Genomic DNA, 16,469 nt, shown 5'->3' with positions numbered 1-16,469 from the left:
AGGCAGGATGCCCTTCAGCATCTCAGACGAGACGTCTGTAGGTGGGAAATGCCTGAATTCTGATGATTGCAAAGGGATTGTAGAAACCTACCTTTCATCTAAAYATCTACATATAAACACACCTATGTTTAGGATTGCTAATCTAGAAATGAATAACTTTYGATTACCCACATCCCTTTATTTCTTCTTTAACTGAACTTGTAATTTCGAAAAGCAAGAGAATAAAATGCAAACTGATAAAATATAGTGCATTGAAAATGAATATGTGGTATCTTTGTTTCAGGGACACATAATGGTACAATAGATATGTACTTTATTTTATTTAGAGTTAGAATAACAGAACATAATCCATCTATTGGGCAAACTCTAGTGGCCCAGAGTAYAGACCAATACCAACCACCTTGGAGGGGGAACTGGGAAACATTTTGTTTGCAAAGGATTGCAATTGCTCAGTTGTTATATATGAGTGCAGAGGGGCATTCTTTCTAATGCTTCTCCTTTTCTGTTACTTTTGTACCTCAAATCCTGTTGATCTGCTCTGGAAAACAAAGAAAATACTTCAGTAATAGCCTTGGTGCTTACCTCTCACTGCACTGCATAAGCAGAATGGAACAGACTTCTAGGCTTCTCACAATGTCAAATGACATTTTTGATCGATTAGAACCTCACAATAAAAAAAAAATATTATATTTTCCAAATTAGGATTTAAACAGTGAATTTATTTATTTTTGTCTAGAGGCAATGGAGGAAAAGGCATGTTACCCAAACTTGCATTGTCAGCTGAAAAAAATGACAAGAGACTACAATTCTTTGACTAACAAKCTGTACTACCTGTAATTGAGCTGCAAAAGAATAGGAAAATTAATTTCTTGTGTAACCTGACCTTTTAAGCCACAGTTCGCTTTCTTCCCCCCACCCCCTTCCCCCTACTTAGGTAGTAGAAATAGCTAGGAGAAAATCATCCTGTTGGATGAAATTAAAGAATTATTTTGCATGTTCTTGGACAAAATACATGGAATAAAAACAGAGGCATGAAATGGTTTATAATCTGTAAGCTTTCAGAGCTATTTTTGTTGTTTCATTGTGTCAATATTCATTCTAGTTTAGATTTAAATAGTTCAGAATCAAACGCATGGTCATTATCTACTAGTCCTCAGGATTTTCAAGTACTTCAAACTTACATGGATTTTATTTTTCCTTTTAGGCTCTGAATTCTAACTTATGTGTAAGCAAGTGTTGCCTGGAAAAGCATTTTGTATTAATACTTTTCTATTAGCATAAGATTGAATCAAAATCATAGTAAGAAAATTCACTGCTGACCTGTGCAAGCTGGGACCATCTCAGGTAAGTTGGGAGAAAATAATTTTTGGTAAAAGCGTACTGCAGAAGGAGAGTCCTATGTTTAATAACTATTCTAGTAATTATTCCAGCTCGGTCATGTTCTTTCTGCCCARCCTAAGGAAACAAATAAGAAGACTCAGCTGTTCAAACACAAGCATCTAGTGTCAAGACTACCAGAGGTATTCACCCATAGCCAAGGTGTGCACAGCTCTTGTGAAAGTCCCCTGCCCTGCTGGAGTAGGCTTACCTACTGCATCTCAGATAGCACTAGGCACCTTTAGTGGGCAACTGAACTGGTCTCTAAGTGACATAACCACTACCACAACCAAGCTTAAAAAGTTTAAGTGTCCTATCATCTGCTGAGCAGCAGTAACTATACGTAAGCATGATATTGAATTGTGGCAAATGTGAGGTAACAGAASTTAATGAAGAAATTAACTGTAGCGGAGCTACTTATTTGGTGCAAGTTACATCATAYAATCTCTTGCTTGCCACAGGTTTGAGAAATATGTGCAAGCGAAAGGTCTGCTGACAGATATGCTTTGCTTTGGTAATTTGCAACAACATGGTTATATGGTTTCTTTTCCTTTTTTTGCTGGTGATCTCACAARTTCATTAGATATAGACTATTTGTATGTGTTTCAATAGTGCTTTCAGAATGAGTTTTAAATGCTTTTATGTTGCAGGTATTAATTTGGTATACTGTACCCCAAAAATACATTATTGATTCAATAATTCTTTTCATATTTCAGAGACAAAGTATTATAATGGCATAAAATATGGCCCAGTTCTACTACAAGAGAAGTGTCAATGCTCCCTACAGAGATCGCATCCCTCTTCGTATTGTACGAGCAGAATCGGAACTGTCCCATTCAGAGAAAGCCTATCTGAATGCTGTGGAGAAAGGAGATTATGCCAGTGTGAAGAAAGCTCTTGAGGAAGCAGAAATTTATTTCAAGATCAATATTAACTGCATTGATCCCCTGGGAAGAACTGCACTCCTGATTGCTATTGAAAATGAGAACCTTGAGCTCATTGAGCTGCTCCTAAGCTTTAATGTATACGTGGGAGATGCCCTGTTGCATGCCATAAGAAAGGAGGTAGTTGGCGCCGTGGAGCTGCTGTTGAACCACAAGAAGCCCAGTGGGGAGAAACAGGTATGTGCAGGATTTCCTTTAGATAGGTAGTCTGCTGTAATGAGAAGAGATGAACTCTGCAAAGGGAGTAAGCAAAAGAAGAAGAAGAAAAAAAATCCTCATCCTCAAACACAGGCATTTGCAGTCAGCAAATCAATGTTTTTGATGCCGTATGTATCACAGTCATTTGTGTTTAAACATCTGTGCCATTCAGTAAAATCTGCGTAGGTCTCAAGGCTTATTGGTTTAATATGGTTAAGTCACATGAGAGCTATCTCCAACACATAAGGATAAAATTGACCTCCATCCTTTTTGCTCCTCAGTCTGAATGACGAGGTCTTCCACGTACAGTGRAGTGAAATGGTAACTGTAAGGCCAGAATCAGGCTTACACTTCACTGATTACTCACAAAACTCCTATTTGGAAGACTGTGCAGTAAGAAAGTCAGAGCTTTACATTCGTAATAAACTCACTCAGGAAGATCTGGAAGTTGATAATATAGTTAGATTTTTGCTTATAAGATTTCTGATGGTTTAAAAAAAGAATGACCTGCTGACTGCCACCTTTTAAGCATCGTTTGCGCTGAGACTGCCACATAAGCTCTCCTTATTTGTTTTACAGCCAAATAAAACAAATTTAGATAAACTTGTTTTACTGAACTTTGCACTGAATTAGGCAAATAGCGTCCATGCAGTCACTTATCACATCTCAGCTAAAGAGGAAGGAAAAGTAGTGAACAGTTGAGTGTTAACTTCCAGCCAATCTGACAGTCTTGCCAGGGAATGGCCTTTTTCCAGCCTATCCAGGCAGTCTGTCCTCCCAATATCAGTGGGAAATGTTCATTCATTTGAAAAACACAACTCAATCYGGAGAGACTAGCAGTGGCAAAATATGGGTCCATTTGAATTAATTGTGAAACTCCCATTGAAGTCAGTGAATATTTCAGCCCCTCTATGAGCAGGTTAGCATTTCTCTACTCTGCAAGAGATGCTATGAGACATGATCCAGTTGCTTAGAACTTCAGCCCTGTCTGCGATAGTCTTTCTTCTGATCAGGTACAGATAAAAACTCCTTTCCCTTTCTTGTCTTCTCTAAAAGGAAAAATCACTATATACACACTGTCTCATTCCTAGTAAATGTGMTACCTACTCTAATTCCCCTTGCAGTGCTCTGAGATGGCTCTAGGAGGTAGACAGCCTCTTGCACATCCTTCTCATTTTGAGAAACTAGTGAGATGGGATAACAAGCCCATAATTTCCAATATTCTTAGGAGTCCTCCAGAATGAAAAGACCTATAAATAGTTTTAAGGTTGTATTATATTTTCATCCATCTCATTTCATATATTATAGGTATTGTATTAATGCATTTCAATGAATAGTATGTTGAAATAGTTAGAGCSCTTTCATATATAATGCATACAATATACTTTAATTACAGTATCATGTAATTGCTATGGATAGACTTGCAGATGATAGATAAAGAGTGTAAGTTTTGATGATAAAATAATATGAATACTATGCTTTTTTGCTATGGGAAGAAAAAAATATTGTGTCTTGTACAAATATGCATGCCTGCCTTCTCTTCTAGAGACTAAAAGCAGAGCTCTTTTACAGGACAACAGACTTATGCCACAGGAAGGGGAATAAAACTAGATTCACTTTATTTTTGCTCATTTCATTATTTCTCAACCTGTAGTACAGACAGGAATACAATATATGGGAGGAAGGACATTTCAGCATGCAATGCACTAGGATCCAGAAAGCTTGGTGAGAGGCCCTGTGCCAAGTCACTTAAACCAGCTCTCTCCATTTTGCATCCTCTATAATAGTTTTTATAATAGAGTAGAGTTCATCTTATTTAACAGTGGCCATCCAAAGTTATCTATTTACTCTGCTCTGGTAGTCTAGGCTCCCCTTTCAGTCAGTGGAGAAAAACTGAGATCTCCTGAGAGCAATTCATGCTGCCTTTCTTCATTACTTCTCTTAAGATGAGACTATAAAGCGGTTGCTTTCTGGACTGGCTATAGAGAGAGCCTAGCAATTTGCTTTGCATAAGATGCCTAAATTTCAGACTGTTCCTTAGACTTCAAGGACTCCTTTCTGATAGGTGCCACAGCTACTAACTAATTGCTAAATTGCTAATTAATAGCTTAAGTAATGTTCTCACTTCAGAGCTGTACTTGCTGAGGCTCTGCCCATTAGCGTAAAGCATACAGATCATGAATTATTTGAACAGAGAAACATCTCTACTTGGGCTAGGCCTGACCATTGCAAAAGCCAATAGCTGCATGCAAGCAAGTGCTTGCAAAGTGACCAGTGAGCTTTAAACAAACTGCTATTTGCATTCACATGCCATTGTTTGCACTGAGGACTCAAATACCTTTAATTTTATATGAATTTTGTTTATTTTCAGGAACTGGTCATTCTGCATGTAAATTACATTTAAGCATTTTGCTGCAGTGAAGCAGATACARCTGTATCTATTTAGCATAATCAAAAGTAGCATGCTGGCTGAAAGTTCATTACAATGATCTAAAGATATAAAATATGGATAAAATATTTATATCTTTAGTATTTGGACTGAAGTCCATCTGAAATTCTCCATTTCAAACTACAGCTTGATGTTCTTACATTACTTTTGTTATTTGTAAATATTTTTCCTACTGTTTAGATGATTCATGTTCAGACTCTGTGTTTTTAATAACGTGATAGCTTTGTCTGTTTGGTTTTCCAACTTCTTTGTGTAAAGTTGGTCATGTGTGGTAAAATCCTGGCCCCTTGAAGTTAGTGGGAGTTTTGCCATTGATTTCAGTGAGGTCAAGATTTCACCCTTTTTTTTTGTTGTTTTTTGCCCTTGTTGAAAAGCCGTTCACAGAGAAGATAGATGAGTATAGAATTAAAAAAAAAATGTATTTGAAGAACACTGCCAAGCTCAAGAAACAGTTTGATTTCACAAATATTTTCATCAGTGATGAAAGTTACGAGCATTCAAATAAAGAAAAGACTAATGACTCATGATTTACAGTTATGAACTATCTATCGCTGGGTTTTTTATTCATGATGATAATATAATGAGTATCAGGCATAGCTAACTTCAGCTTCAGCCYCATAAAATAATATGATTATATTTGTAAAACATTTTTTAAACATAGAATTTCATGCATAAGGCAAGAGCTCATTGCAAATGTCAGAAATCTTGAAAAAGTTTCAGCTTATATCAGCAGAAAGCTATAGCTCTTCAGGAGAATTGAAATGTATTCTTTTGAAGTTGTTCTTTTTCCCAAAATTTCATTCTTTGAAAACATTTAAATAGTTAAAAACATAAGGAAAATTGTGTAAACAAAATGTTAATTTGGAACAAGAATCAATACATTTAATTGAAATAATATATTATTTTTGYGTTTTTGTGAATATTTTCCAACCAACATCTTTATATAGGTACCCCTGAATCTTCTTCTTAAATACTCTCCCCCTCAGAAACATTTTCAGGACATTTTACTCAGATCTTGTTAAAGTTGTATTTAAACTCTCTAGTCTACTAACTGTTCAGATACTATTCTGTAGCCAATATCCACATGTAATATGCTGTGTATTTCAAAGAACACATGTATTACAGTGGTTTAAAGCTGATTATTGGTATATGGATATATCTGGTGCCATCTGGTGACTACAGATAAGGCATATATCAGTATTGAATTGTGTTCAACTGTTACTCCATTTGTGAGTGAGGCTTTTGTGGTACAYATTAAAATAATTCAGGAAAAGGTCATTTTGTCACTTACATATTTTCTACACTTTTTAGCTCCACCAGCTGCTAGAGAATATGTAAAAGAGAATAACAGAATTTAAGGTGAATGAGTTGAGGAAACTTATCCAGCACTTTCAAATTACCAGTTTTTCAAAGCCATATGTCCCAAATTATCTGCCAAGATACTTATTGCTTATCCTGATGGATAGCTGAATGCCAAATTAAGAGGAAAAAAAGCTGTTCTTTAGAATTTAGATCTGCAGAAGAATTTTCTATCTTGTTAAATTGTACACAACACCCACAAACATGTAATAAGGTAGCTAGGCAGTGTAATTACATGGAATACAGTATCTTTATTCAAGTCGCAACATGCTTTTCTGTTTGAGGAACTCAGGCATTGGTCTCTAGCTATTTGACTGCCTAGATATGCATGTATATTCAAGAAGACYGAAGGAGAGTGGTAGTTGTTTCTTAAGGATGCTACAAAGCGCATAAGTAAAGCTGAAATTTCACAATTTAAAACTTGAATCTGTGTAGCACTACATTACCTGACAGTCTAGATTTAGATCTTGGGAACATGACTGCAATGTTTACTGGCATTGCCTGGCTAGCAGAAGCACATGGTAGCACTTTTATGCCTCTCTGTACACTATTAGATGTTGATCTTGTTGCACTGTGGGTATTTTTATGGGTGGACACCCTGGGGACAGCTTTCTGCAGATGTCTGAAAAACACCGTGCTAATTACTGAACTGCCTTTTGCAAACATAAGAAAATTACTAGCAGAGGGAAAACTTTAGGACCAGGAGCAAAGTGATTATAGTGATTATGTCTGTGGCTCACTTCTTCCTTGGTGTGGAAGTTAATTAACATGAAAATGCTGCTGGGCACTGAGAGAGGGCTGCTGTAAGAAGAGGAAAGCTGAGAAACTCTTGATTCCCGCAGCTCTGTTCTTGTTGGTTTGGAATTGAAAAGCTAATAGCCACCAAGGCAGTGTGGGAGGTAAATCTGCTGTATCAAAGATGCTCAGYCTGTGAAAGGTCTGGACACATGGATCAGACATCATGCTTGCACTGTCTTCCCCATCTATGCTGGTGTCTGCAGTGAGACTTCTATCCCTGTCTCCTGCCCACTGTCCAGACAAGTTTCTTTATTAATAAGAAGATCTTTTCATCTGTCATGAATCAGTCCTTTGTACATCACTGCTTCATTTCTAGGACATCTGGCARGGTGCATGACATACACATTTTTCATAGCTCTTGTTTGATCAACATTATGTGAACTGTCAATCCTATCAGTTAGTGTATACTTTCTGGCTTATGAAACCTTTGTCTAAATTGCTTCCATTACTCTATAGCTGCAGGAATGTTGTGAAATGTGTATTTCTTTTTATGAAGGAGAGATAGAAGGTTTTTAAGATCAGCTAGCCTGATCTCTACTTTCCTCCTCATCTTCAGCTTCCTTTTGTGTGCTGTGATATCACACTATATGCAGAAAGAAAGGAGAAGCAGCTGAGAGAGGGCTASGATTAGGAAGTGGAAAAGAGGTCATAGGCACTCTCTGCAACTTTTGTAGCCACTCTCCTGGAAAAATTAAGATGGTCATGTCATAAAATATTTTATGCAAAATCTCTGTCTTCTACTTGCTATGCTGTGGAATGCTCTTCATGTTGGATTTCTATATCTCATATTCTGAATCTCCACTTCCACCACTTGCTAACTCTCACAGACTAGGTCATGGCCCCTGCCAGTCAGTGACAAGAAAATCAGGCCTGAGCCCCCCACAATGTGTATTTCTAACATTTTTGGCCTCTAAAAATGCGGGTCTATAGAATAGATGGTTTTATTTTATTGATTTTCATTGATTTTCCTTTGCACTGTCTCAAAGGCCCAAGAAGTGTTAACTGAAATGTGTCTGCTAAATATTGGGAAGAAATGGAAGGATTTATGAAAACAGACAAAACCCCAACTGCTGAAACAAAAAGTGCAGAAAGGTGTTTCTGAGGGACTGGTAGATATGCAATGTATTCCCTGGTGAGGGGGGTRTGGAATATCAGTACTAGAGATGGGATAAAAAAGGGTGGGTATAGTCACCATTTTCTCTGCAAATAAACAGATAAGTAACCCTTCATCTTCTTCAGCAGTGTCTCTGCTCATGGTAGGCTTTATGACTGGAGTATTCCTGAGAGGAGGATGAAAGGAGAGTATGTTTTAATCTTAATCTTGAGGGAAAGGGGCTAAGAGAGAATTAGAGGTAAAGGTTTGATGAAAGGGGCTAAGGTTAGTAAGCTGTGATTGTATGCTTTTTTGTTATGAGGAGGACAACATCTGGTAGGGAAGGGTTAGATGAGAAGAGAGATATTAAGAAGATGGCACCTCTGATACTAGATGCATAACACACATGATGCCATTCAGGTAACCCAGCCAAATACATTCTAATGCTACTGTAAGTGACATGCACAATGCATGTCAGGTGGTGCCATGGACATTTTGGCTATGTATGAATGAGAGGATCTGGAGAACYGTGGAGTTCCTGGCCCAGGTGTGTGTGATGGCAGTGTCCTGACCCAGGGAGGTACTGCACCTTAGTGTTCAAAGAACGGGAAAAAAAGAAGGACTGGTTGGAGATGTGAAGTTCTGAGCAGCCTTGGCTGCAGTGATCATAAGATTGTGGAGTTCAGGATCCTGCAAAGAGGAAGCAAGGAAATAAGTAGGATTGCAACCCTGGACTTCAGGAGAGCAAAATTTGGCCTCCTCAGGAACCTACTTGGAGTAGGTTACAGCCTGGGGAAGAGAAGACTGAGAGGGGATCTTATCAATGTGTATAAGTACCTGGAAGGAGGGTGTCAAGGGRATGGGGCTGAACTCTTTTCAGTGGTGCCCAGAGACAGGACAAGAAGCAATGRGCACAAACTGAAAAACAGAAAGTTCCACMTGAGTATGAGGAAAAACTTCTTTACTGTGAGAGTAACAGAGCACTGGAACAGGTTGCCCAGAGAGGCTGTGGAGTCTCCTCTGGAGATACTTAAAAGCTGTCTGGATGCAATCCTGTGCAACGTGCTCTAGGTGTCCCTTCTTGAACAAAGGGGTTGGACTAGATGATCTCTAAAGGTCCCTTCCAACCTCAACCATTCTGTGATTCTGTGAAAGCTACAGCAGGGTCTGGCCAGCTCTCTGGTTGGGATGACAGGTAGACCAGCACCTCAGGGCATGCTGTGGCATTTACAGTAAATTTGTAGCCACTGTGAACTCCTGGACAACAAGAATCATCTAGGCAAGATCAGTGGGAGAGCTTCCTATGCTGGGATTTTTTGGGCAGGGTGTGGGAGGGGACGTTTTGTTGCTGTCACAGGCTAAAGCTATATTTTATAAATTTTGACATATTTAGCTAATTGATAATTATTTGGAGTGGAGGAAGGCAGAAGAGAAGAGGAGGTGTTGACAATACAAGTTGTGTCTCACTTGAATCTACTGTATGCAGTTCTGATTAGAAGAAACAATGAYTGGTTATATGTCAAAATGTGTCTCAGCTTCTCATTTTTTAATAGTACTGCCATGTAGTTCTGGTGAGAATGCAAGCATGAGGAGGAACAGTCTAGGGGAGGAACTGCTCTTGTGTGAGGRTATGTCAAGGATGTTGTACAGTATAGTTTCTAAGTCCCTGGCACAGGCTGTCACATGGATGTTCAGGTACCCATCTAAAYTGTCTGGGAAGGGACACAGACAGCAAGGCTAGACAGCTTTGCTGGCAAAGTGCTTTCAGTCTGGCAGCATTCACAGAAGTAGATTAAAGGCTTAAAGGTGAAAAATTAGGAGACAATGTGAAAACTGCAAAGGACCTATGGAGTACCTTTCTATCCCTGAGATTCTGCAATTCTTTAACAGTGACTGGATCTGACAATGCTTTTAGCTACTGAGAACCTCTGCACTGTCCTTATYACCCATTCTGGTCCTTTCATGGCTCTTGGCATCCATAAACTTCCTGAAATTGTCCCTTTAGGAAAGAAGAGTCTCAGGTCCTGAGATAGCCAGTGCTGTTCCCTGGAGCGGTGCTCATAGCCTGACTTCACTCTCAATCAGGTTCCTCTAAGTATATGCAGAGAATTCAGTCAGCTTCAGCCCATTATTTTCCTTTCTCACCCTGTGGGACAACCACAGTCTAGTCAGTGTGGATTGTAATGGAGAGGACTGACAGACTCTTACATCTAGCTAGTTTTGACTGAAGGTCCCATTCAGCTGCAGTGGTCTTAAACTATGAARATGTTTGGCCAGCTGTCTTAAGAAATTAATACAAATTTTCACCTAGTTATAGATCTTGGATTTACACTGGTGCAGCTGAGGCAGAAAGAGAAAGATTTTAATAGCATCATATTATGTTTTGKTTTTTTTCTTACCAATATCTATTTCTCCTTTATCTTTCGAAAATATCAGTCACAATAGCTCATGTAATGTATTTGATCTATTAAGATTAAAGTATTGCTTTTGTTTTGGGAATGTCTCCCACAGAAGCTCATGAACTAAGTGCCATTTTTAATATTCTGATTAATGGCAGTCTAGCTAGTAATGAGTATGGAGGAGGTAATATAAAGCTATTTTGCTGGGCTTGAAGTACATAGCCTTGAAGTGGAATGTGAGGGCAYAAAGTTCATTCTTCCCACTCCTAGATGCCTGAGTAGGTAGCTGAGTATTTTTTTCCCAGTGGCATCTGATTAATTGGAATTCCCTGATAGGTTTTAAAATATTGATAGATAGAGATGAATGTGAGAGGTTGTGTCAGGGATATTTCGGTTTATTAATGAAGTAGATAAAGTAGCATATCCACATGTTCAGTCTTTCATGTAATTATTTAGGCACGTTAAAAAGACATATAGCTCTAAGGGAGAGTTGTATCATAAAAGTGAGGCTGATTTTTTACATAGTAGATGAAGATATGGATTTTCAAAATTATTATTCTGTGATTATTTAGAGGCATGCCAACTGATTTTAAGTGGCACATATGTGTCATAACATCTTGGCAATAAACCCAAATTATCTGTTTTTATGCATCAGCGGTAGGGTGGGAGGCTGTATAGAAAAACCTGTGACAATAACTAAAGAAAGACTTTAGAAGTTGATATTGCTAGTGTCATCAAATATTGCTGGCAATATTGAATTCTGAGGGTAAGAAATGTGTTCTACAATATGCATCCATCACCTCRTTATGAATGCTAAATCGTACATTCCAAAACTAAAGCTGTGGCAAAAGAAGCATGTCAAAATGTGGGGGAATGTGTGATAGCTTCCTAACCTGTACAAAATGATGGGCCATTTTGTTATCAGCAACATAAAAAATCTGACTCRTAGGATTCTTGCTAGATTCTTGGCAGGTAGCATTACTGATGGTGGTTTAAACCRCCTGTGACTCTTATCCTCAGTTTTAATAGTTTTCAGAACTTCAGAAAAGTTTGGTAATGACAAATATAAGTTTAAGTCATAGACAACTGGTGACAAACCTGTACCCAGATTTGCCAAGAATTATTAATGGCTTTTCTATTATTATTTGCTGGCTTTTCCACACTTCTAATTTTCAGCTTATGCTGCAGATGAAAACACTTTTCTGCCACAAAGAGATGAGTGTAGATTAACARTAATCCTTTGAAAACCTCAAATAAAACAAAATCTTTAATGGGTTCTTGCAAAACTGAAGAAAAGTTGGATTTCTCCTTAACATGTTACATTTTGAGTTCTACCTTCCTTTTCCTTTGTTTCACATTTATTATTTTTATTATGACCATCACTTTACAGCACAAACCGAAGTTTACAGTTAGAGTAGTAGGGACAGCATACAAATACAAAGAAAAAATGTCCAAAATGTCAGTATTCCACAACTACTCTTCGGTAATGTGATCTCATAACCCCCAATGTCTGGAATTCATTTTGCCAAACTTACCTGGTTTTGCTTTCTGACAACTCAACAACAGAGTTGCAGCTAATGATTTTAATACCTTTTCTATTCTTGAATACAGGTTAAGCATCAGCTCTGACAGCAGTGGTATAAATCTATGATATTAAGACCAATGAGAGGCTCAAAAATTGAACCTTCCTGACTGAGGTACAGTCTTGTCTTCAGAGGTCTCAGATATCTAAAGTAATTCTAGATGCTTATGTTTAGGCACCTAAGTCACTCCTTAAATGTCCACATGCAAGCAAGATATCTGAGTTCCCATTAAGMTCAATGAAGATCTTGTCAATGCAGTCTGCTGGCTAAATGTGAGTGTCTACTTCAGGCTGAAAAAGAAATAGTTCTCTGGACTCTATTAACTGTATCAACTAAGGGCTGGATTTGGATGCCTACAAGTAGTTGCCAAGTGATGTGTGAGACATTCTAGGCTACCTCAGAAATGTATGTTGGCCTGGAAGTTATGACACAGGGTCTGGGAGACCTGAGGCATTCTGGAGTTGTAGCTGGAAGTCAGCCAGGACACCCAGAGGTATCTGAAATAGCACTAGACACCTAGAGGTGTGTAGCTGAGCTGAGCCCTAGATTTCCACTGTATAACAGAACCTTAAACACCTAGCTCACATATARAGCCTATAATCAGGTGTTCGGATCTGAAGATGAATTTGAATGGCACTTCAGAGGTCCATCTATCACATATCCTTGGTCTGACTGTAGCTGGTGAGACTTCTTTGTAGCACAACATCAGAGACACCTTTCCTTAAAAAAAAAAAAAAAAGACTCTTTTAAAGGTATAGAAATTACAGTATTCCAGATAATACAATATTGTAATCTGGTGCTCTGAAAAATATTTTCCAAGAGCCTTCCTAGATAGTTCTTCCTGATTTCCAAGCCACTGTGCTGAAATACTTTTTTCTGGAATTGCCTGTAGACATACATCTTAAATGAGTTGTGTGTAAGGAAGAGTAAAATTTGAAGGACTTTTTCAGAGTGACAAGTAGTCTTTAAGAGTCAGACATGCAGTCTTCCCTAATAATCTTTAGAATAAATGGCTTTCTAAACCTTCAACCATAGGAAATTCCTATGGAAATAAATAAATAAATAAAAATTAAAAAAAAAAAAAGACCTGCTACTGTTAGGGAGCTTGTGTATGCACGGCCTGCAACACTCCATCACTAACTTTGTTTTTTGTTACAGGGCATTTCTTGTCAAGTTGTTCTGTGAGCAGTGAAATTTATGAAATCTGATTTCTCTGCAGCTATCCACCTCGTGATTGAATTACCCTTGTTTTTAGTAAGTTCATCAAAGCTTTTTAAGAGGCTGATGCATTCATAATATCCTCTTTTGTATGATTTCTCTAGTATCTAGCAATACAGCTGAGCTCACACTCTAGAATTTTCTGCAGGTTTCATTCATTTATCTCTGTAGTATTTTGTAGGAAATCTGMAGGAATTTAATATCTCTGGTACCCCTTCATGCTAAAATTCAGCTGAAACAGCCCAATAAATTCAAAAGTCATAATGAGATGACTGGCAGAGTCAATTAACATGATTATAAAGGCTTCCATTTTTTACAAGACTATCAATTTATCCTGGCTATTTACTAACAATTCTGTAGATAGAGGATACACATATGTCACATACTACACTGGCAAAAATGTTTTAATTGCTCTTTCTACCCATGTCAGGATCCATATCTTCCACATCATCACCCCAGACTGACAGAAGGTAAACTTATTTCCACTTCCAGTTCAGCTATTAAAACACTACTGAAAGTTCATCATTAAAGATTATATAAGACCACGGGTTTGTCACAATGTGCAAAGCCCTCTGGCAGAATAAAAAAGAAGTTAGAAACACCCATCCTCAAAGCCTTGCATTTCATATTACTTACTGCCCAGATGCAGCAGACTATTTGTAGATGTCAAAAAATTTTCCACCATTTTTATTTGCTACTCATCAGCTCTGTGACATCAACCAGAAGTGCAAACAAGCTGGCTGACAAGATGAAATTTCTCTTCCCTGCTCATTTAAGCTCTTCTTATAAAGTCCCTGTTACTACTATGCACTAGACAGATTAAAAATAAATTTTTGTAGGCTCAAGGAAAAAAGAAACTTTTCTGTATCCCAGACCACATTAGGATTTCCTTTTTACCCATTCAGTAGTAAGATGCACTGTGTGTGAGAGATCTGTACAGATCAAGGTCTGTATTCAACAGTAAGCTCAAGAGAAGTATCACTGAGAAAAGTCAAACTCTAAATGAGAATGATCACAGTATTAAAGGGTTTGACCCAATCCATTCTCCTTGGCAACAGTTTCAACTGAACTCTTTTTCTAAGGAATTACCCTAGACTACCTATGACACACTACCCTGCTGCTGGTCTTCCAGTGTATTAGACAGGACATAATAATGCCAGCCTCCCACATATCCTCCTGTGATCAATTTGTAATGAGAAAAAGGGGGATTTTTGATTTCAAACAGTCTTCTTTTGGTTACTACTCCATCTTCCCAAAATCTCAGTCAGTAGGATTATTCAGTCAGTACTGATTCTTACATGCAGGGAGGATCTCAAAAATGTCTTCATTTAAAGAATTGAATACAGTTGAAAGTATCATCAAACCATTAAAAAAATTCAGCTGTCAAGCTTTGTCTCTTGAAGCAAGTTCCATTTTTCACTGAGAGCATAGTTGCAAGACCTTTCGTTTCCTCTAATTACTGCACGAACAAGTTCTGGTTTTATTCTGCCAAAGTCTGAAAACTTACGATTCAAAAACTAGAGCTGAGCTAACTAATTATTATAACTAATTATTGAATAACATACTAGGAATAACATACTAATGGAACAGTGCACTATGATGTTCCTCTGCCTYTTCTGCAGGTTTATAGTTTGAGTATCCCTGCCATATCCTTTTGCATTCATTCCACATAATATTTTGTAAAAAAATTAAAAAAAAATTCCTTAAATGTCTTTCAAATTYCCCTAATTCCCACTTTGTTCTTTAAGAGAATAGCTTTTTTAATTTTCTCAGACAAGAAGGTGTACTTCCCAAGCATGCAGATATCTCAAATAATTTTGCAATGCTAAAGAATTGTAATTAGCTGCAAAGAAGTTCAGCCAATTGCCACCTCTCCCTTTGAGATGCTTGTATCTCCTGAACAGAYGGTTGATTCCTAGAGAAGCCACTAATCCATTATTGTTTTTTTTCCAGAAATGTTTTCAAAAAACTCTTATTCTTAACTTAGCCAGTGGATCACCATTTTTGTTTCTAGATCCCTGAAGCCTGAGAAAAAGGATCCAGCTTAGATTCTAAAAAGTCTTTTTTTAACATTTATCTCAAGATCTCACTGGAGAAGCAAAATTTCCTCCTGTCTCCCCAGTTAGCCCTTTAAGTCATCTTAGGAAAAGGCAAAAACAAGGGAAAATCAAGAGCTTTCCTTCCCTTCTGTAACTGAACCAGAGAACCCGGGACCTCAGAAAAGGGAATGTCAGACWTAAAGTATACTAAAATGATTTTGTCTTTATGAATGATTTTACCTTTGAGAAAAGAATCTGTGCTTCCATTTAAAAACATTCAGTTGAAAAGGACCTACATGTACTCTGAACATTCAGGAAGCTTTGATATTTACTTCTCAGGTCATGCTTTGAAAGAGSCTTGTATGAGCTATGTTATGAAGTGACAGAAACAATTTGAGTTTTCCTTTAATCATTTCAATAATGCAATCTTATATTACCTGATGTATTTTTCCAAACCATTTTYATTTTCCTCTTTCACTGATCCCGAGTGAAAAGAATACTGTTCGCTTGTCATTTTTCATTTTGAGCACTCCAGCAATGCTCAGAATTCCTATCTTAGAAACTCTGCTTTAGCTAGTTTCAAAAAAGTATATAGTGAGAGAGCACCATGACAGTTAGCAGCAGCTGGAAAAAAAAATGCAAAATATGCTAATAGTCGCTTACAGAGTGTCTACTTCTAAGTCATTCCCAGTCCTTGCTCAAGCTGTTGACATTGACTGAAGGAAGGACATACGCATCCATTAATAACATTCACAGGAAAACATTAATTTAAAATGACCATTTTTTACATACAGGCTATATCTTGGATCAGCTCCCAGAGCTATAAAGAGGAAAAGAAGGAGAAATARAGTGCTGAGGGATTCTTCCAGAGCTATAAGAAGAAAAGGGAGAAGGGAGAGAAAAGTGCTGAAGGCTTCTTCTGTCATCAGTCACACCCAAGAAATTCATGTCCCAAATATATCTAGTCAAGTCTTTCTCTAGTYATTAAACATAATAACTGGAAACTGTTATC

The 16,469-nt window shown here is 37.7% G+C and overlaps 1 protein-coding gene across 2 annotated transcripts in view; it reads left to right on the top strand.

Moving 5' to 3' along the window:
* Positions 1 to 16,469, top strand: part of TRPC4 (transient receptor potential cation channel subfamily C member 4) — a 149,400-nt gene that overhangs the window by 52,639 nt on the left and 80,292 nt on the right. The window contains exons 1-2 of one of the 2 annotated variants that reach the window (XM_085320660.1): positions 1,263 to 1,344; positions 2,094 to 2,498. In XM_085320660.1, coding sequence (XP_085176786.1) covers positions 2,121 to 2,498 — 378 coding nt within the window. In that variant the 5' untranslated portion in view covers positions 1,263 to 1,344; positions 2,094 to 2,120. Of the gene's footprint in view, positions 1 to 1,262; positions 1,345 to 2,093; positions 2,499 to 16,469 lie in introns of those variants that run through there. The other variant, XM_085320661.1, reaches the window with a different exon arrangement.

Source organism: Rhea americana, unplaced genomic scaffold (assembly GCF_003343005.1).
Source record: "Rhea americana isolate MKP2758 unplaced genomic scaffold, rheAme1 scaffold_65, whole genome shotgun sequence".
NCBI classification, from domain to species: Eukaryota; Metazoa; Chordata; class Aves; order Rheiformes; family Rheidae; genus Rhea; species Rhea americana.
The sequence above is the reverse complement of the archived record's forward strand: the minus strand, read 5'-3'. Positions and strand labels throughout refer to the sequence as shown.